This window comes from Saccopteryx bilineata, chromosome 1 (assembly GCF_036850765.1).
Source record: "Saccopteryx bilineata isolate mSacBil1 chromosome 1, mSacBil1_pri_phased_curated, whole genome shotgun sequence".
Taxonomy (NCBI): domain Eukaryota; kingdom Metazoa; phylum Chordata; class Mammalia; order Chiroptera; family Emballonuridae; genus Saccopteryx; species Saccopteryx bilineata.
In genome coordinates, this window is record NC_089490.1 from 82,657,470 (window position 1) to 82,679,277 (window position 21,808).

The following is a 21,808-nucleotide window of genomic DNA, read 5'->3' on the forward strand; positions in this document are numbered from 1 at the left end:
CGTCGTAATTGTTGTTTATAAGGGACGTCCTCCAACACTGTTGAATTATATGAATCTCACCTCACACGCCAGCAGCCAGACACAGCTGTTTCCTCTCAAAAACAGGGCAGCTGAGAGATACAACCTAAGGAGGGCTGTTTTTGCAAAGTCGCAGTCCCCTCGCACATCAATGGGCCTTGCTTGCTAGGGAGTTGCCAGGGCCTCCCGAGGGCTGTTTGCCCACTGAGCCCAAGCAAATAGGCCTTCAGGAAATACTCAGTGGCGTACTAGGTCAGTGCCTGGTGGGGAAGAGTTCCTGCTCATACAGCACTCACGCTCCACATGGCTGATGTCACAACACTCAACGTCCTCAATTTCATGTTCTGTCTACGACTGTAGGGTCTGGCTTGCAAGAAGCTGAGTTGACCTTGTCAGGTACCATGCTGGCCCCAGGATCAGGAGGACCAGACACAAAATTAACCAGTGGGCCTAAAAAGCTGCTTAAGCCGAGCTACCCTCTAGTTCAGGGGTCCCAAACTACGGCCCGCGGGTCACATGCGGCCCCCTGAGACCATTTATCCGGCCCCTGCTGCACTTCCGGAAGGGGCACCTCTTTCACTGGTGGTCAGTGACAGGAGCATAGTTCCCATTGAAATACTGGTCAGCTTGTTGATTTAAATTTACTTGTTCTTTATTTTAAATATTGTATTTGTTCCCATTTTGTTTTCTTACTTTAAAATAAGATATGTGCAGTGTGCATAAGGATTTGTTCATAGTTTTTTTATAGTCTGGCCCTCCAATGGTCTGAGGGACAGTGAACTGGCCCCCTGTGTAAAAAGTTTGGGGACCCCTGCTCTAGTTCCTTCTTGGTTTTGGCAGGTTCTCACAAATTTTGGCAAGGCTGACTCTCAGTATAGATAGAGCTTTTCCCCCTCCTTAGAAAAAAAGAGAGTTAAAGAGCTACGATGAGCAGGCAGGGTGGTGGATGGCTAAGATTCAGTACCAGCCGCAGTGGCCCCTGTTGCTGGTGGCTGATCATACACAGCCTGTGCCTATCGGAGCCAGGTCTCCCCCATTAGTCACTCCTCCAAGCACATCCATCCCAGCCAGTACCATGCAGAGCAAAAGACGCAGGACCGAGTGAGGGAGGCTTTGTGGTGGCCCGAGACTACCTCGGGCAGTCATAGAGCATTTTTGCACAAGTTGAAAACGCATTCTTCATTTTTCACTGACAGCTGGTTAGAGAGGAATGCAACGGGACAGCCGTCCAGGGCTTCCCAGAGGCAGAAGGCCCAGCCCTGCTCCAGAGCTGCCCTGATCCCTGCTAAGACCTGGTTTTCAGAGGACACATTAGAGGAAGGCCTGGTGTTTTTAGGTTCTTAGTTGACTTGGGGCAGTTCCTTCTGTTATTCAGAGGAGAATGAATGCAGCAGCCTCCGGGACCTGGAGGCTTGTACCCTTGTTATTTTTTCTGTGCCACCCAAACTCTCAGCAACTTTGCCCTGCAGTGTCTGCAGGCTCCAGCTCTGGGTGTTTGAGGGAGGACCAGGCTTTAGGTCCGCTCTGCAGCCCAGCACCAAATAGCCTTGGGTGAGTCTCCTGCCTTCTCTGGCCCGTGATCCCTCACTGGTTAATGGGGATACTCCCACCCATGTCATAGAGTTGTAGTGGTGACAAGACACCTACTTTTGGCACTTACTGTGTTAGTAGTCACTCCTTCATATACAGTGAGACTCAGACCTCACCTCTTCCAGGAAGCCTTCCTGACCGTGGTGCTATAGCCTAGAGCAAGTAGGTGTTCAGCCAACACTTGTGAGCAGGTAAGTGTCCCTTCCTGGGTGCCCTTCCTGGGTGCTTTAGGCTGTGTGGGGCTGCATGCCGGTTCTCAATGTGCTGGGATCCTCCCCACACACACCCTGAAAACACTCTCCTCTTCTCTACAGACAAAAAAGGTTTCTATTTTAAGACATTGCTTGAAATCAATTGCACCACTAAAACCAAGTTCCCAAACGTCCCAGGCCTGTGGTTTCTCAGTTGCTCAGTCTTGGGAAGTCATTAACTCAGCCCCCTCCTTTGCCCAAGGAGACAATGCCATCTGTCCCTGGAGGAGTTTGTGAGGACTGAGCAGGATGCAGGGTGAATGAGCTGGGCCATGGTTCCCAGGCTCTCACGCTGGGCTGCAGTCCAGGGCAGAACCCATCGATCGCAGGCAGACAAGGCCTGGAGCCGCAGCACCACACCCATGCCCAAGGCCAGCGCGTGCCAGATGCTCCCCCCAGTAAGCCGGAAGCTCCTGGGCACACAGAAGTTATTTGAGACAGAAGGGAAGAGGCAAGCAGGTGGAGATAGGAAACTGAGAGAAGAGACCCCAGGCAGAGAAATAAGGCAGCAGCCAGCGGGTGCTGAAACAAGAACCCATCCCAAAACATGGTGTCGACCCCACCGCAGTGAGACCTTGCCCTTCTGGCCTTGGCCCTCCACCTGCGAGGTGACACTGGGAAACTCTAGGAGCCAAACCATATGGGACGTCCTGCAAACACACTGAGAAGTGAAGGGGCCGGGTCCTGGCAGGAGGCAGGGCTACAGGCATGACAAATTCCCCAGGGCCTGCAGAGGCCCTCCTGCCCGCAGCACCAGCCAGAATTCCAAAGACCAGGGCATGCATGACCAAGCACAGTGAGGGACAACCGTTCTGCCTCTGTGGCCTTATCCACATTCCATTCCCAGAAAATGGGGGTGGCACTGGTGGTCGCCTCTCATACCCAGGGGTCTCTGTTCCATGCCCCTACCTGCTCCTGAGTCACCGTGAGATGACTGGCAAGCCCCTTTGCCTCTCTGAGCCTCAGTTTCCCCCCCTCTACAAAAGAAGGAATTGGCAGAGGTGGTCTCCAGGAGGCTCTGACGTGCCAGGATTTTCTGCCCCAGTAGATGGGAAGCCAAGAAACAGAGGCTCCTAGGTTGGTCTGTTGGGAGGATGGATGCTATTAGAAAAATGTGTTGGTCTGCCCTGGAGCTGGGCCCAGCGGCAGCTGCCCAACCCCCTGGCTTGGGTCACCGCAGGGAGGATTAAACTGGGAGCTAAAGGCCCAAACACTGTGGGAGCCCACCCCTAGGAGAGCCCCCGCAGGCCATGGAGACTTGTCCTCTCTCCACGTGCATGCCTGCTTCAGCGTGGTTTTCACAAGCTCTCCCTGGCAGGAATGCAAAGCCCTTAGGTACAGGGCTGCTGTGTGGCATTTGTCTATCTGTATCTATAATGTATTTGTCTATCTGTCTCTATAATGCCCCCTGTATATATAATACAGGGGGCTCAGGCAGGCTTTGGTTACAACTTCTAAGTTTCCAAGATGCTGTGAATCACTCCTGTCACAGCCATACCTGCACAGCCATACCTGCCCTGTCACAGCCATACCTGCAGGCCCAGCATCGAGCCCAGGGTTGGTACGGGCTGGGCTTCCATGTGTGTTGTCTGGATACTCACCAACCTCCTCCCACTCAAGGACACACAGGCAGCACAAACCCTGACCCTATTTCCTCCTGCCTGTCCTCATCCCCCGGTGTCCGAAGGTCCCTTTTCAGGGTCTCTTTATCTAACAATGGGGGAAACTGAGACCAGAGTAGGCAGTGACTTCAGGAAAAGCAGCACGTATTATGACTGCCAACAACCACAATGCATGCCCTCTCCTTGGGATCCCAGCAAGGGCTAATGTAGCATTAATTGTAATTAACTAATTATTCTTGCTGCCAACCAGTGGAGGAGGAGGAGGCTGGAGGTGGGAAGCCCCCAAATGACTCAGTCATGTTTACAACATGCAAACCCATTTAAGAGCTTGTAAAGTTGCTATAAATGGCCCTTTGGCAACAGGAATAACGATTTTGTCTCCAGCTGCCAGTTTAACAATGGGAGGGTTTGGGGCTTCCAGAACCTGAGTTCTAAAATCCAACAGCGCCACCTGGGGGCCATGTTTGAAAACCGTCTGCATGTACACTGGTTCTGATCAACACCACTGAAGACAGGGCCTAGGAGACCACTAAGCGAACTCACTCTCCCTGCGTTCACAATGGGGAAACTGAGGTCCAGCTGAAGGCAGAGCCTGGTTGCTCAGCCACTTTGAAAATGTTCAGAGTCTAAATTGAAGTCCAAAATGGCAGCTATGATTGTTATCAAGCCCCAGGAGCTTAAATTCTGGGAAATGTGACAATTTGGGAGAGACTCTGTGAACCAGTTTCCAGACCCCCATGGTTCCCTTTCCCTCCCTCTTTACCTGAGACCTCTGCCTTGCTGCCACCTCCCATAACTGGAGCCACCCTCCTAGCTCTCCTTCACACGCCCAAGGCACTGACTCTCCAGGGGAAAGGCACCCACCCTCAGATGGGCTGTGTACATGCACGCTCCATGACACATATTTGGCTTTCTAATGGACTGACACATGGGCAGTGACAACTGGACTAAACAAGGCAAGCCATCTCTGGTGGGAGCAGAGTGTCCCAGGCCTGACTCCTCGTGTGACATCCCCGCTGTTGCACAAGAACGAAATCAGTGAATAGGGGACTGTGCCGAGCCTAGGACACAGTGCCATCTCATCTGAAGTGCATGGCTGTGGGATGCAGAGGTCCAGTTAATGTACCTATTTGTAGGTGGGGGGACTGAGGCACATAGCCGAGGCAGGTCCCAGACAAGCTCTGCCACCTGGGTGCTCTGTGCATGATGGGGAGGGGGGTTAGGGGTTCCAGCTGGCCCTGAAGGACAGGTAGGAATGAGTTTAGGAAGGGGACTCAGGTGGAAGCTGAGCTGGATCAGAAAGGTCTTCCTCCCTGGGAGGATGAGGGGCAGGGTGTCAGGACAGATCTGGACGTCTAGGGCCACTCACCTACAGTCATGCCGTCCATGTAGCGCTTGATGATATCGAAGGAGTCCCGCAGGTTCCCTTCCGTTATGTCGAAGATGATGTCAGCGTGGTTGGCGGGATACGCTGGCGTGATGGCGCGGAGAAAGATGATCTCTGTGAGGGGAAGCACAGCATGTGTGGAAAGGGCTGCATGGCCTGGGTCCCTCCCTCCCCACAAACATGCCCTTGGGGACTGAGAGCCCGACATGAGGACCTGGAACCAAAAACTAGCACAAGCTGGTCCTGCCCTATTTATAAAAAACCCAGAAACACGGTTTACTATGCTCATGAGTAACATGTGAACCCTGCCACAAGCAACAGGTGAACACCACTCACAAGTAATACATGAACCCTACCACAAGCAACACATGAACACCAGCAGGAGTAACATGTGAATACCTCCCATGAGTAACACATGAACACTGTTCATGCATAACACATGACCCCCTACTCATGAGTAACACGTGAACCCTACTCACGAGCAATGCTTGGACTAGAATCTGAGTGCCAGAGCCCCTTCAAAAGCCAAGGGTCTGTTGTCCAGGATGATCTAATACCAAAATCCTTTAGGTCCCACCCTGAACCCTGGACCCAGGAGGCAGATTTGAGCCCTGCCGCTTGTCTCCTTGCTGGCCAAATTTGCAAATAAAAGCTCTTTTCTTGAAGCCAGTGCCATAGTATTGGCTTTGATGCCTGTCAGGCAGCTAGTCCTCAGTTGGTAAGAGGACCCTCTGCATGGAGAAGGTGCATAAGGTCAGTGGCCGAGGCCAGTTAGGTCCACATTGGATTCGGGCAGACAGTAGAGAAACTGCAGAGCCAGAAAGCTTTGGTCCATTCCCATTTAATAGCCTCACGCCTGACCTGTGCTGGCACAGTGGATAAAGCGTAGACTTGGAATGCTGAGTTTGCTGGTTCAAAGCCCTGGGCTTGCCTGGTCAAGGCACATATGGGAGTTGATGCTTCCTGCTCCTCCCCCACTTCTCTCTCTCTCTCTCCTCTCTAAACTGAATAAATAAAATCTTTTTTTTTTTAATTTAATTTTATTTTATTTATTCATTTTTTAGAGAGGAGAAAGAGAGAGACAGAGAGGGAGAGAAAGAAGAGACAGAGAGAGAGAGAGAGAGAAGGGGGAGGAGCTGGAGGCATCAACTCCCATATGTGCCTTGACCAGGCAAGCCCAGGGTTTCGAACTGGCAAGCTCAGCATTTCCAGGTCGATGCTTTATCCACTGCGCCACCACAGGTCAGGCTTGAATAAATAAAATCTTTAAAAAAATTTTTTTTTAATTAAAAAACATTTTTGGCCCTGGCCAGTTGGCTCAGTGGTAGAGCATAAGCCCGGCATGTGGATGTCCCAGGTTCAATTCCCAGTCAGGGCACACAGAAGCACCCATCTGCTTCTCTACCCCTCCTCCCTCTTGCTTCTCTCTCTCTCTCTCTCTCTCTCTCTCTCTCCCTCTCCTGCAGCCATGGCTTGATTGGAGTAAGTTGGCCCCAGGCACTGAGGATGGCTCTGTGCTGAGCAACCCAACAATGGCCCCAGATGGGCAGAGCATCATCCCCTAGCAGGCTTGCCTGGTGGATCCTGGTCCGGGAGCATGCAGGAGTCTGTCTCTCCCTTCCCTAATATAAAAAGTCTCACAACAGCAGACAAGCAAACAGTCAGGGGAAAACCGACCCCCTTGCAGTGGTGGGCAGGCAATCCGCAATCTGTCCTGAGGGCCAGCACCCATAGGCTTACATAGACTATATGCAGGTGGCCCTGCCACGTGCTCACACACTAATCAGGCAAAGTACAAGCGGGCAAGCCTAACACAGCTGTTTTTCCAACAAGGTGGAAGGGTCTTGAGGGGTCATAGGTCACAGCCAATCACCCCTACCTACCAATGGGTAAACTGAGGCCTGGAGAGTTGTTTTTTTGGTTTTTTTTGGGGGGGGGGTTCCTGAGGTCAGGAACAAATCAGTAGCAGGGCCAGCACTGAGAAGTAGTTAGTAATTAGTCATGAATCTTCATGAAGCTGGGAAGACAGGGAAGGCAGGTACATGAGGGGACAAAGGGAGAGAGGTGAGGAAGGGCAAGGGAGCAGGCTGGTCTCCTGCCCATGGTGACATGGTTGCCCAGCCACTTTTTGGGTGGGCCAGGCAGTTGGGTGGCTTTGTCTATCTCCTAGACCACCTGGCGTAAAGCAGGGCAGCTGCACTGGGCTGGACACAAGGCCCCAACTCTGCCCCAGCTCTAGGCCATCCTGAGGGCAACCTCTCTCTGAAACATGAAGGAGGCAGCTGGCCAGTGCCCACTAAGGGTCCTTTCACCACCAAAGGTCAAGGTCTGGATTTCCTGGGCCCGAATGCTAATAGGTGTCCCTAGCCACAGGCAACTCCCTGTAGAACCCACCTAGACCTGCACTGGGAGAGGCCATAGTGGCTGATAGGGCCTTGGGAAGGACTTGCCTGTGGTTTGGTGAAACCTGTCATTTTTCTTGATGAAAACTCTAGTCAGTGAATTTCTCTGACCCAAGTCTGCCCACCCTGTGAAGGTTCTGTGCCTCCCCAGAACAAGTAAGTGGGTCAGAGGCCAGCCACCTGCTCCTCTAGGCCACCGTGTCCTTGGGGAGCTGCTCTTGCCCTCTCCACCCACCACTACCAGGCTGCAAGTTCTGGCACGTGCCCCTGCATCACCTCCAGATGAAAACACAGGGTGTAATCATGCTGGCTGAACTATCTTCCCTGGGAGGGTCAGAAGGCTCTTTCTTATACCTGGGTTCCAGAAGCTGGCCCTACGCCTGACACAGGGGAGAGAGGCTCAGTCTACATTTGCTGAAACTTGATCATTGCCCACTCCTCCAAAGGCCAAGGATAAAGGCTGCAGAGAGGAACTGGGTGGCTGGACACCACACCAGTACTGACACGTGGGTTGTACCCCGAAAAGCAAGGTGTACTGAACAGGACCACATTCATTGCCTCTACTGGGCACTGTGAGCGTGCCACTCCTGGCCTCAGCCAGGGGAGGGGTGCTGAGAGCCAGGACTGCAGGGCCATCTCAGAGCTCCTTTCAGGGTGGTGGAGGGGGGGCATGGAAGCACGGACCTCTTTACTCCTGGGCTCCCTAGACCAAGTCTAGCCCCTCCATCCACCTATCCCTTGGTGTTCAGGGAGATTGAATTTCTATCAGGTTCTCACTCATCCCTCAGCATGTGTCTTGCCAAGCCTCCACTGCTCCAGCCAGAAAAACCAGGCCTACTTCCTCAAATCCCCACACTCCACTTGCCTCCATATCTTTCCAGATATGTTCTGCTCAGCTTGGCACCCTCCTCTCCACTTTCACTAGATTACTTCCTATTGACCACTCAGGTCCCAGAGTAAAAGTCACTACCTCCTGGAGGCCCTCCCAGATTCCCCAATGCTTGGCACAGTACCAACACTTAATTGCTATTTGCTGAATGACTATTACCCATAAGGGACCCCGAACTGGGAGCCAAGAGTGTGTAGGGAGTGGGCCACATGGTACCCTATAATCTGAAGGCATGGAGGAGATGGGGGTAGGGGGCAGCAGGCTATATTTCAAACCCATATCTTACCCAGGGTGGCTGCCTTGCAGGGAGTTTCCCTAGGCAATGGCCTCCCCTGGAATGCCTCACAAGCCATTTCCAGGCTGTGGGGTCACCACTCACCTTCAGGGCGGGTGAACTCGCGGAAGGTGGGCAGCGAGACGACGGTGTGGGAGATGGTGTGCACCGGGTCCAGCATGCAGGTGATGTCGTTGGGGCGACAGGATTTGATGCAGCGGATGGTGTCCGTCTTCTCCTGCTGGACCCTGAGGGGAATCAGAGCACAAGGGGCGGATGGGAAAGTCAGACCTAGAACTCCCACAGAGATGGGGCTCAGGGAAGAACAGTAGGTGGCCAGGCGAGAGTGGCTGGCCCACAGATGGCTCCGTCCATCAGAGAACCAGTGGCCTCCACAGCCCAGCTGTTTTATGGGGATGCCTCAGGGGCCCCTTCCTACAAACTGAATCAGGATCCAAAGGCCAGAGACAGGCCCCCGTTTCCATCTGCTTGGCTGTGGATAAGCAAGGCCTTGCTATTTGTACAAAGTGAGCCCGTTTCTACAACAGCAAACACATGCATTCATTCACCCGCTCAGCACGTCTGTTCTGAGTGCCTGTTGGGTGCCAGGTACCAGGGACACACCAATGCCTTCACGGAGCCCTCAGCCGGGTGGGTCACACAGGTCATAAATGAGGGAGAGTGTGCAAAGTGCCTGGCTTGTGTTCAGCACAAAAGTCAAGTCTCCCGTGTTACGTGATGAACGGCGAGGAGGAAGAAGAGGTACAGTTTATTACAGGTCTGTGTTCTGAGCCTTGTGCTCGACATATTTTTAAAACCTTTTTACTGTTAAAACACAAATGCAAATGCTACACAAAACAAAGCTATAGTTTAATGAGTATTATAAGGCAAATGCCTTTATAATCACCACTCAGGTCATGAAAGAGAGCTTCAGTGGCCACCCGAAGCCCCTTCACGTGCCACAGACTAACCCCCTGCACCCCACAGCAACCCCTGCCCTGACTCTCCTAGCAATTGACTACCTGGGCTTCTTTATAGTTTATATCACACAAGTGTGCATCTTGAGACACAATCATTTAGACCTGTCCAGTATTTTTTTTAAGTGAGAGGAGGGGAGATAGTGAGACAGACTCCTGCATGCACCCCCACTGGGATACACCTGGCGACCCCATCTGTGGCCAATGCTCAAATCAATTGAGCTATCCTCAGCGCCTGGGGCCAATGGTCAAACCAGTTGAGCCACTGGCTGCGGGAGTGAAAGAGGGAGAGAAGGGGAAGAGGTGGAGCAAGAAGCAGATGGTCACTTCTCTTATGTGCCCTGACCGGGAATTGAACCCAGAATGTCCATATGCAGGGCCAGTGCTCTATCTACTGAGCCACTGGCCAGGACCAAACATTTTTTTGTTATGTCTTTTAAGTCCTTTTTAATCTACGGATTTCCTCTCCACCCCCTTCATTTCCCACAATTTGTCTGCTAAAGAATGGGCACATCTGAGCTGCAGAGCTTCCTACATCTGGACTTGCTGCCTGCATCCTCATGATGCAGCTTGGCGTGTCCCTCTGTCCTCTGCATTTCCTGCACGTAGGCAGCTGATCCAGACCCTGATCAGAAGCAGGCCCTGTCCCTTTGGCCAGACGATAGCTTCTGTCAATGGGCACATAGTGTCTGATCGTCTTTCTTTCTGTGATGTCAGCAGCTATGTACGCTTGGGGCCGAGACCCACCAATTTCATCAGGGATTGCAAAACACCGATAGGCTGATTCAGTTGTTTCTTTTTTGTTTTACTGGTTGGAAGACTTCTGTGACAAGATGCCTCCCCTCATATACGGTCTGATTACCAGGGAGTGTATAGTTCACAGAGGAAAAGCAAGATCAATACTTGATTCTTCCCTGCCATGTACCAGTTTTCAGGGTAATGAACTAGCTCTCTACCATTATCAAGAAGTTACCAATGAATGGTTTAAATATTCTGTATGAACTTAAGGGCTTAAACTATCTCATGTACTTCAACTCATTGCAATTATTATCCTTTGCTGAATCTCAAGTGTTCCTGTCTTTGGCCAGAGGGAAAATCAGATTGGCTCCTGAGTCCTTTAGACCAAGCCCCAAGACTCTGAGGGCTCCCTTGCTGTCTGCGATGACAAGGTGGTCCAGCTTCATCCTGTACCTTTAGAGTCCCAGCTTTTTTGTTTTGTTGTTTGTTTGTTTAGTGGAAATGGTATTTTTAAATCACAATTTGGATACCAAGGGTACTCAGTGCCACTGAGCTGGTCACTGTTTCCAGGCCTTTGCAATTGACATTTTTAAAAACAAAATACATCATGATTTCATACTGATATTTCCAATTCAAAACGAGGACCATAGTTGTTTTTTCCCCCCTGAATCTCTTCTCTATTACAAAGGACTCTCCTCTCATATCAGAATCCTGGTTCTTAAGAACACAGGAGGTGATAGAATGTACTATAATTATTTACTTAGTTTATTCTATACAGTAGTCTCAGAATAACAAAACCAAAATCACCACTACTAATTTCTTAAAGTAATGTGGTGGGGTTTGTTTGTTTTTAATATGTTCTTTCCATTATAACTACAATTTTTTTTATTAATTTTACTAGGGTGACATCAATAAATCAGGGTACATATGTTCAAAGAAAACATGTCCAGGTTATCTTGTCAATCAATTATGTTGCTTACCCATCACCCAAAGTCAGATTGTCCTCTGTCACCTTCATAACTACAAATTTTAAATAGACATGCTATATCTACATTGAGCATATAGCAATTCATGCTATTTATTTTTTTCTTATAACACTCATTTAGTTAAAGTTCTGTAAGTAACTGTGTTTAATGGTTGCATGTTGATAATAGTTTGTATTCTTTATACATGAGACAGTTTTGATAGGTATAAAATCCTTGTCTTACATTTTCTTGAGCACCCTAATCATTCATTTTCTTCTGGCATAGGATAGGTCTTACTGTGAAAAGTCTGATGATAATACAATTTTTTCCCCTTAGAAGTCATTTGCTGTTTTTGGCTAGATGCCCATAGTTTGTTTTCTCTTTTCTTTACTGTCCAATAATTTTATTAGACAAAGTTGGGTTTTTTTTAGTGATTGTACTGATTTTATTACTTTTCCTAAGCCATTTCATCTTTCTTACACTCAATGCAAAGAAGAAAAACAATGCAAAAAAGTGTGTCCTCCTTATTTTTCACAATAAAAAGGGGCTGCCTCATTCTGCAGGACTGACCGTATTGTGCAAGAGGGAACACTTCATAGCTCAAGCGCATGAAAGTACCATGTTGATCCTGACCCACCGAAGAGAATCTCAAATCTCATGTAGATTTGGTGATTTGACTAACTCCATGGGAGCTGGTATAGATCAAAGCATTTCTGTGGCATCCCCAGAACTCAGTAACTAAGAACTATGTAAGAAAAGATAACAAGCAACCTATCCATAACTATATCTAGAGACTCTTTCTTTACTGTAAGGTAAAGAAGGGCCCCTTTCTTGAGTACAGGTATACAAGTATTGTTGTGGTCTCAAGATTTCTAGATTGATATTGTGTCTGTTATGATGGAGGCAAACATCAAAACACCACTGTCAGATTAAGAAACTTCTACAACATGTCACAATTTTTCAAATAAGGGAGACCAGTTCCTTTTCTAGGCTGACAATGAGTCCTGTATTGGCATTGATGCTGGCTACAAAGCTTACCACTGAAGGCAAATGATTAAATTGAACCACCTGGTAGGTATTATAATAACAGATGGTACTTTTATTTTTTGAAAGTTCAAATTTGCTCTCTTGGTCTGCTGCAAGGGCAAAAATAGATAAGAGACCTGGTCTCTAAGCATGCTCTGGAGTGTTATCATTGGTCACTTTGATAATAGATACTCTGTCTCTGACAAAACAACATCAAGGAGCCCTTCAACACTTGGGGACTTTTTATACAGGAATTACTATAGGTCATCCATCATAATGAACTTCTCCCTGAGGTTCAATATCTGTGCCTGGCTTTCTGGGCTGCCCAGTTCTTTGGGCAGCAGGGTTCGTGGCTATCTGCTGCCACTCCAGGGATAGCTTCCAAGACCTAGACTACATCTTGATACTGGTTGCTCTGATTAGATACATTCTGGTATGTTGTATATTCTTTCAATATAAAATTTATTTTAATTTTATTATTTTTTCTTCTTTTCCAAGTAAGAGGAGGGGTGAAAGATAGACTCCTTTATGCACCCTGACTAGGATCCACCCAGCAACCCCTGTCTGGGGCCAATGCTCTGCCCATCTTGGGCCATGCTCACAACAGAGCTATTTTTAGTGCCTGAGGCGGAGGCTCCATGGAGCCATCCTCAATGCCCAGGGCCAATGCACTCGAATCAATAGAGCCATAGCTGCAGGAGGGGAAGAGAGAGACAGAGAAAGGGGAGGGGAAAGGTGGAGAAGCAGATGGTTGCTTCTCCTGTGTGCCCTGACTGGGAATAGAACCTGGGATATCCACATGCCAAGCCAACACTCTACCACTGTGCCAACTGGCCAGGGTCTTAAATTTAAAAGTTTCAAAAATTTTCTGTAATGTTTCTTGAGTTATCATTTTTTTAAAGTATTTATTTTCCTCCTTGTTTTGGGTTAGCTCTTCAGAGATTTCTATCTACTATTGGAATGTTGGCTCTTCTTGGCCCGTCTTCAATATCTGTTGCCTTCTCTTTGAGACTTTTCATTTCTTTTGTTATTTGTTGTTTTGATATATAAAATTTTTCTTTTCAGCTTTTCTTTCTCTGGAGTATTTGTTTCTGAAATTGCTTTAATTTTTATTAAAGCAATTAACTTTAATTTAATTTAACTTTAATTAAAGTTTTTGCTTTAATATTATATTAAATTATTCCTGAGTCTCTCAGTGTTTCCTAATTCTGACTTACATTTTTCTTCCATTTTTGATCATTTTCCTAGTGCTTTCATTTTGACATAGGTTATAGTTTTTATCTAGTCTGGGAGCATATCTTTCTGGTATTCTTTCATTACCCAGAGTGATGTCAATCTATTCTGTATTCTACTTTATTTCTTACAATAACTTTGTATAACATTTAACCTTGCCAGTTTTCCACTGAATATTTTTAAGTGAAACTAGTTTTCCTAAAATTTTAGTAAGAGGCATGGCTTACAGTGGTGTTTTTTGGTTTTCTGTTTTATTTTGTCTTACTTCAGAGCTCTCTCCCTTGTCATCTTTGGCAGCTTCTTGTCTGGTATTCCTCTACGTACCTGGACCTCCTTTCTCCATAGCCCCTGTTGTCTCTTTCCCAATTTTCTACTTCATTTTCAGAAGTTTTTGCACAGTATGAGGTCCTGAGCTTCAGGGAAGCCCTGGTGGCTTGGTTTCAAACGTTCCTAGGCCCTGGCTGATTGGCTCAGTGGCCAATCAGTGTTGCCCTGAGGTGTGGAAGTCCTGGGTTCAATTCCTGGTCAGGGCACACAGGAGAAGCAATCATCTGCTTCTGCTTCTCCACCCCTCCCCCTCTTGCTTCTCTCTCTCTCTCTCTCTCTCTCTCTCTCTCTCTCTTTCTCTACCCCTCCTGCAGCCATGGCTCAATTGGAGTGAGTTGGCCCTGGGCACTGAGGATGGCTCCATGGCCTCTGCCTCAGGCACTAAAAAAAGCTTGGTTGGAGCAATGGAGCAATAGCCCCAGATGGGCAAAGCATTGCCTTCTAGTGGGCTTGCCGGGTGGATCCCATCAGAGCGCATACGGGAGTCTGTCTCTGCCTCCCCTCCTCTCACTGAATTAAAGAACAAAAACAAAAACAAAAAAAATTCCTAGGGGCTAGATCACTCCACCCCTTCGATCCCAACCTGATCCCCTGCACACACTGGCCACTGGGGTGAGCAGGATGCCTCCCAGTCTCAGCTGCTGTCCCCAGCTTAGTCTTCTGGACTTTGCTGGGAACTATTCCGGGGTCCCCCACAGCTTTCTCCTGCAATGATGCCAATACCAGGCAGGTGGACATGAACTGGGGGATACCTTGTCACCTTGTTTAGTTGTCAATGCTTTCCATGAATTAAAAAAAATAATCCTTATCTAGTTTGTTCTGTGTGTTTTCCGTAGGGACCCAGACAGTTTCAAACACTGCGTGCTGTATCTTCCATCTCCCTCAGATCTCTAGGCTAGACGTTGTGCACGCATGATCTCACTGAATCTTCACAGCTCTTTCCTCTACAGCACATTGCCTCTTTCCTTAGCTAATAAAGTATCTTGCTTTGTACTTGGGAATGACAGATGGGGCTCACATGCAGGGCTTTCTGAGACAAGGCTAGAGTAACAGCCTGCCCGGCACTGACAGATCCCCACGATCCCGCCTTCTCCACAGCACTGAGGCAGCACGGGGCAGGCTTCGGAGCATGGGCTCCAGAGCCTGGCCTTGAACCCCAACCCTACCTGACAACAGCCAGGAGACTGGGAAAGTTACTTAACTGCCCTGTGCTTCCATGTCGTCACTGTGAAATGGGAATCCGAACTACTTCTCTCGCAAGGCTAGTGTAAGGATTAGTTAGATGCTTGGAGCAGTACCTGACCTGCGGTAAGCAATATATTTATATAAGTGTTTGCTGTCATCATTTTATATTATCATTATAATGATTATAATCATGATTATCATTTTCCCCTCGGGAGCCTGGTTTAGTATAGTGACCCAGTCAGAAGTGCACAGGTCTGGGAGTCAGAAGTGACAGCAGCTCTACATATCAATGGCCTTGGAGAGTACAAACCCTCTGACCCTTTATTCCCCCTCTGAATCAAGAGTAAATGAACACTCAAGCACCTTCCAGTGAGTGAGGAAACCTACACGTACTGACTGCCGACCACGTACCAGACACGGCCTGGGGTGGTTTCATTAATCTCCAAAGCTTTCCATGGACAGAGCTCCTACTATGTGCTAGGCATCTTGCAAGGGGCTGGGGACATGACACTGAATGAGACAGACTTGGCCCCTGCCTTCATTGAGCTTTCTGTATGGTGGTGGGGAAGACAATTGAGAAACACAGGTAAATGGCAATTGCAAACTGAGATAATCTTCATGAAGAAAGTATTATGAGAAAGAATGACAGGAGAAACATAAGCCCAGAGTGTCAAGGAAGGCCTCTCTGATAAAAAGAACACTTAAACTGAAGTTTAACCAACATTCAGGCCAAGGGTGCAAAGCATGTGCAAAGGGCTTGAGGCAACAAAGAGCTTGTCAGTGTGGCCCGAGGAAAGTGAGCAAGTGGAGAACAATATGAGGTAAGGCTAGGGATGCACACAAGAACTAAATTATGCAGGGCCCAGGAGGGCACGCTGAGGACTTGTGACCATGGTTTGGCTGGAATCATGGTGAAGATGGAGATAGGCAGGTGGCCAAAGCCCACATTGGAGGTATTGTGATGGAGCAAAATAATCAGAACTCGAGCCATTAAACCGAGGTGCAAATATCAGCTGTGTGATCTTGGGCAAATCACTTGCCCTCTCTGAGTCTCTATGAGGACGATGTACCTGCCTCACAGGATGGGAGGCAATGCCTGTGCAGGACCTGATAGACACCCAGTGGTTCGTGTGAGCAGTGCAGCCATCGCCTCCTCCCGGCTCGGGGCCTCATCCTTGGTGGATGCACTGAGCTCACTTAGGCAACAGCTGCATCCAAGATGCTGCGACTGTGCTCAGGGTTTTTCCACCACAAGGTCGGTTTCTCATCAGGACAAACAGGATGGCAAACTTGAATTGAACAAAAACAAAACCCTCTTTTTTGCCTCCATTAAATTCTTAGCTCTAGGCGCTACAGCGAAGAAACCAAGCTGGAGCCTGAAGCCAGCTCTGCCACTAACAGCCCTCTCCTTCCCCTTCTCTGGGCCTCAGTTTCCACATTTGTAAAATGAGAGGGGATGGAGATCACTAATTTCCGAAGGCCCCTCTCAATCATCACTTCATCCTCTGGGCTCAAGACAGAGAAGAGCGAGAGTTCATTTGAAATAGTATACAGAGCCTCATTCTCCCCTCGCCTGAGCTCCCAGGAGGCACGTACAGTGACCTCCATAGACAGACACTCCCAGGTGCATATCCCCTTATGGAAAACACACCTCAGCCCCCGCCCCCCCAGGCAGCACCAGGCAACGGCCAGTGCTCAGCTCACCCTGATGATGACAAGCAACAGAGACTCCCAACCGCACCAAATAAAACCAAAGCACGCCAGGCATGCGGGGTGGGATTGCCTGCTAAACTTTATTAAAATCCCGGCAAGGAGGGTTAGGAAAGCGACAAGAGGGAGGAGCCCCCATGACCCAAAGCAAGTGCTCAGAGCTCTGCAGAAACAAAGATGAAAAGCTTGGCCACAAAGGAGCTGACGGTGCCGTGGCGATAGAGGTCCATCTTGACGGTCAGGAGCAAGTCCCTGGGCTCAGGGACGGGCTTGGTGAGGGCCACCACCCCACTGTGGTGGTTCACCTTCTGGGTGGTGAAAAAGCCCTCCTCATTGCCGCTGGTGATGGCCAGCTGCATGCTGTCCCCAGGGACGGAACTGGAGGGGCCCATGCGGAAAACCACTGCGGGCACTTGGATGTTGGTGGGGAAAGAGAGGTGGTAGTAGGTTATTCTCAGAGGCAGCTTGTGGCACTCCTGATTCTCATGGCAAGGCAAGCGCTCACAGCGGCTGCAAGAAAAGTGGACAGAGAGACAAGAAGAGGGTTAGGGCCGATTCAGCAAGCGGAGAAACAACAGAGCGCGGGGAAGCTGGGCTCACTGTGCAGGGCCTCCCGCTGCCCCTCTGGCCAGTGCAGTCTCTGGGAAGAGCACCCCTCACTCACCTGTGGGAGGTGCCATGGACTCAGGCACTACCCTCTTCCAACACCCTCAGGGAGTGCTGGGGGGCTGGGGTCAAAAGTGCCCTGAGTGAGGTGTATCCCCTTCTCACTGGCAGAGCTTCACCCCAGCCTACACTTGCCAAGCACACCCTGCCCTCTGAGTGTCACCCAGACTCCTGGCCCATCAGTGGTCAGGGCTGCACAGGGCACCTAGGTGGACTGCAGAAATGACCCTGGAAGTGATCATCTACACCAACAGCAGTCATGGCTGCTGCCCTTTATCAAGCGCCTGGCTAGGCACCGTCATGCGTTACCTAGTGTGATCACCGCAACTGCACTGTGGGAGGTGGGGGGGAAGGAGTGCCATTCTGCAAATGAGGAAACAGGTGAAAAAGCTAGTGCCTTTCCCATATCACAGAGTAAGGAAGCCAGATTTATGCTTAGGTGTGGGGCCTGCTCCCCATTTTCCCTCACTGGGCCTTGTGCTCCAGGCCCAGTTCCTTGTCTGTGTCCTCAGGGCCAGCCAGGGCTTGGGATGGAGATGGAGACAGGTTCTAAGTTCCTGTGACAGGGTGGGGACAGGCTCTGTCTGTGATGGGGTGGGGACAGGCTCTACATCCCTGTGATGGAATGGGGACAGGCTCTCTCTTCCAGTGATAGAATGGGGGCAGGCTTTAACTTACTGTGATGGGGTGGGGACAGGTTCTAACTTCCTGTGACGGGATGGAGACAGGTTCTAACTTCTGCCACCTGAGCTGTGAGGCCCATCCTACTGTGAAGACAGCTGCCTCAGGAAGCAGTGAGGGCAGGGCCCCCTCAGACTCGGCGGGGCACACCCCAGGAAGTTCCGCCATCAGGACTGTGCTTGGATTCTCCATCAGAAGCATCTGCAGTCCTAACCTTCCACCACATCTCCCTACCAGCTTTCTAAGTTTCCACGCCTCGTGTTGGGTAACTTGGACTTATTTCACACTTTGCATTTATTGTAGGTGTAATCTCTTTTTACATCCTATTTCCAGGCTCTTTATCAGGGCTGAGAGCAGCCCTTTCATTTACTTGACCTTTCTGAGTTTTAGAAAGGCCAGCCCTGGACATGAGCTTCAAGGCTCATGAGGATCAGGAACACTAGAGGAGAGTCATGCTTGGGAAGGAACCCAAAGGCAGAAGAGAGAAGGCAGAAAGGTAGACTTGGGTGCTGCGGCAGCCCAGCCCCACACACATCTACCGCATTTTTCACTCCATAAGACACCCCCCCTCCAAGTGGAGGGGAAAATGCCCATGCGTCTTATGGAGTGAAAAATACAGTATTTTATTAAATAATTTAACACATCACTTGAATCAGAGTATTTTTTTCCTTATTTTCCTCCTTAAAACCCTAGGTGTGTCTTATGGTCAGGTGCATCTTATGGAGCAAAAAATATGGTAAGTCCTGGCCAAATGAGAGCACTCCAGGTGACCTGGGAGGCCCTGAGGGATGGCGCCAGGCATCTTGGGGGCCCAGCAGGTTCCTCTGTCTACTAGCTCACTTTACGGTCCCACATCATTCTTGTTTTTCTACTGATGGGAAAACTGAAGCTCAGTGAGTTCATGATTCCACATTCTGTAGTCAGTGGCAGAGGCAAAGTGTACACACACACACACACACACACACACACACACACACACAGCTGTTTCAGATAGGGCCTGGCCAGCAGGTGGCGCCAGAGTCTCCCTAATGTGAGAAGCTTTCCCACTTCTGTGTGGCCTGTACCTTGTCCAAGGACAGGGTTTTGATGTGGAAACACTAACCTAGCATGTGTGTGTGTGTGTGGGGGGGGGGGGGGGGTGGAGAGGGGACATGAGGTGTGTGTGATATTCTGGTGTAGCTCCTGCAGCTATCACACACCAGAAAGCCCGACACTCCTTCCTCCTCGATGGTCTTCATACTCGCAGACCCACAGAGTACCCCAAGCCCTCCACACATCAGGCATTTCTGGGCCTGAGTCCTAAAGTACTCGCTTCCCAAGGGCATGGCTGTGGCTCTCTGGCTTTATCCCCAGTGCCCAGCACGGGCTCGACACCTGCTGTGTGTTTAGTAAATGTGCACAGGTCGGTATGGCCCTGATTTTCCCGATCGAGTCCAACATCAGGTGCCCTAATCTGCTCTCCCCCAAACTTACAGAAGAAAGCATCCCAGAAACCCTAACCACTATTTCTGGCAAACCTCCGGTCAGACTGGGAATGACACAAGTTTTTGTGTGTCTAGATTGAGGAAGGTCTGTTCGTCACCATCTCTATGACAGCGCAGAGGAGAGTTAGGCCCCAGGGATGCCGTGCCTTGGTTTCCATTTTCTCATGCACATGAGAACAATGTATCCCCAATTTTCACTTAAACAAATTCAATCACAACACCCCAAGTTCCGTGAAAACGTCATCTTGAAAACCACCACATACAACAGAAGAAAGATCCTCAAGGCCCAGTCCCTTTTCCTGGGACACACAGCCATTCTGGCCACTCCCGGGCTGTCAGATGCTTGCAGCTGTCCCTGACCTTCACACTGAGTCAAGCCCCAGGAACCAGCCAGGACAGGGCTTCACCCACCCCCCTCCACCAGCAATTACAACCTCAGGCCAAGAGCTATGCCAACAAAGGCTGACCAGCCCTGCTCCAGCTTCTCAGACCACAAGTCCCAGGGTCGGCCCCACTGAGGAGATAAAGAAAATGTTTTCAGTCCCACCGCAGGCTCCAGGACACTTTGAACATCCCCCCTGGAGGGAAGTGTGTGGTCAGGATCTTAGCCTGCTTGGTCTGTGAGGGCCAGCGCTGTGGTTTGTGGCCCAGCCTGCTGGGTCATGCTCCAGTTACTGTCCCTTGGTCACCAGGGACACTGCCCAGGAGGCGACTGTGTGGACAGAAAGGGAAGGCTGAGGCCCAGAGAAAGCAAGAGAGAATCTTCACTCAGGGCCCCCTGTCAGGGGCACCTGAACAAGCTGTTCTCCACAGTTGAATGTTAACTGCAGATGTGCTGGCCACTGGGTCTTTCCTAACACAGCTCTTTTAGATTTTACAAACTGCTTTCTCAAGTTTATGTAATGAATTATTGAAGACGGTTTTTGAGGAAGAAGCAAATGGGCTGTAAAATAGAAAATTCCAACGTGACTTGTCAGTGACTTATCACTAGACTCACACTATGGTACTGGTGCTCCTAAGGTCCCAGAGAAAGTCACCCCGCCTGGGATGGGGCAGCCAGGATAAGACCCCCATGGACCCTCAACTTGGGATGCCAGGCCTGGTCCATGATTCCTCAAGAGCGGTCAAAAAAGGGAAAACTGTAACAAGACAGATCCCTGTGAGCAGCAATGATGGCCCCGTGACCACGCAGCCCTGCAGAAGCCACATCGCGTCCTCCTATCCGAGGCCTAGGAATTCAGTGGCCACACAGTCAGCTCGCAGAGCGACAGCTGCACAATCACCCTAAGGGACCTGTGCGTTCTGACTTGTGTCCCGAGGGAGACCACAGGGTGGCTTATCGCCCTTCTCACCCCCACTGTTTTCTAAGCACTAATGCTGGCACCGGGCTGGGTGCCCGTAGCTCATTACTGCCGGTCCTCACTAGTCCTCAAGGCCTTGCCAAGCAGGTATGATAGATGCAGAAAGGCCCCTAACTGGTCAAGAGTCTGACCCATGGCCATGGCATCAAGGACCAGAAGAGCTGTAGTATTGGCAGTAAAATAGGCCTTGGGGTGCCAACCCCTACCCCGTAAGAGGTGATCCCAAAGCAATCTTTATGGAGCAGGCTCTGCCCCACAATCACAGGAATCCAGGAGGGCGACATCCCCACACCCTGTACAACTGAGGACATGGAGGCTGAGAGGCTCCTGGGACTTGCTTCCAGCCAAGGTCAAGGAACCTAGAATGAACTGAGTTAGGGGGCAAATCCAAGTGAGCCAGACTCCAAAGCTGCTACCTTTCCAGAATGTCGCAGTATCCCCACGAGGTGAGAACAGTCATGGGGGCCTAGCCCGGCCCGGCCCATCCTTGGATCAGAACCCTCCCTCAGCTCTGTTCCCCACCTGGCCTCTACTCAGGCCACTGCTGGATTGGGCATTAGTGTGGCAAATACCTTCCCTGGAGGGGCCACCTGGAGCCTCATGCAGCCCCTCTTGCCTTTACTGTGGGCAGGGGCCCACTTCTGCCCCTGCTAATGAATGACGAACCCCCTCTTTATCAGCCCAGGGAACAGGCTTATGAATCCATGAAACGGGGACAGACTCGGCCTCAACCCCTCAGGGAGTGCTATGCCATTCCTTGCTGAACACCCATTTCATTGCTGGGAACTCCTTCCTTCTCCATTTAGTACATATCTGCACCGGCTGTGGTCTCACTCTACCTGCCTAACTCAGTCCCTCCTTCACATAAGCGTCCCCTAACTCCAGGCACCCCCTGCCTCCACCCAGTCTCAGCACCCCTACACTCTGTGCCCACTGCTGGTTTTTTTGCGGTGCTCCTAGTGGTCAGGGGCTGGGGGCTTTTACAGGCCCACCCTGCCCAGGTGCCTGCACACAGTAGGCCC

At 50.1% G+C, this 21,808-nt stretch overlaps 1 protein-coding gene and 1 pseudogene across 2 annotated transcripts in view; both read right to left on the reverse strand.

Moving 5' to 3' along the window:
* FBLN1 (fibulin 1) overlaps nucleotides 1-21,808 on the reverse strand; it is an 80,278-nt gene that overhangs the window by 15,769 nt on the left and 42,701 nt on the right. The window contains exons 15-16 of one of the 2 annotated variants that reach the window (XM_066255515.1): nucleotides 8,539-8,681; nucleotides 4,851-4,982 (exon numbers count right to left, since the gene is read on the reverse strand). In XM_066255515.1, coding sequence (XP_066111612.1) covers nucleotides 4,851-4,982; nucleotides 8,539-8,681 — 275 coding nt within the window. Of the gene's footprint in view, nucleotides 1-4,850; nucleotides 4,983-8,538; nucleotides 8,682-16,651; nucleotides 17,105-21,808 lie in introns of those variants that run through there. The other variant, XM_066255519.1, reaches the window with a different exon arrangement.
* Nucleotides 12,043-12,414, reverse strand: LOC136319920 (ragulator complex protein LAMTOR3 pseudogene; annotated as a pseudogene).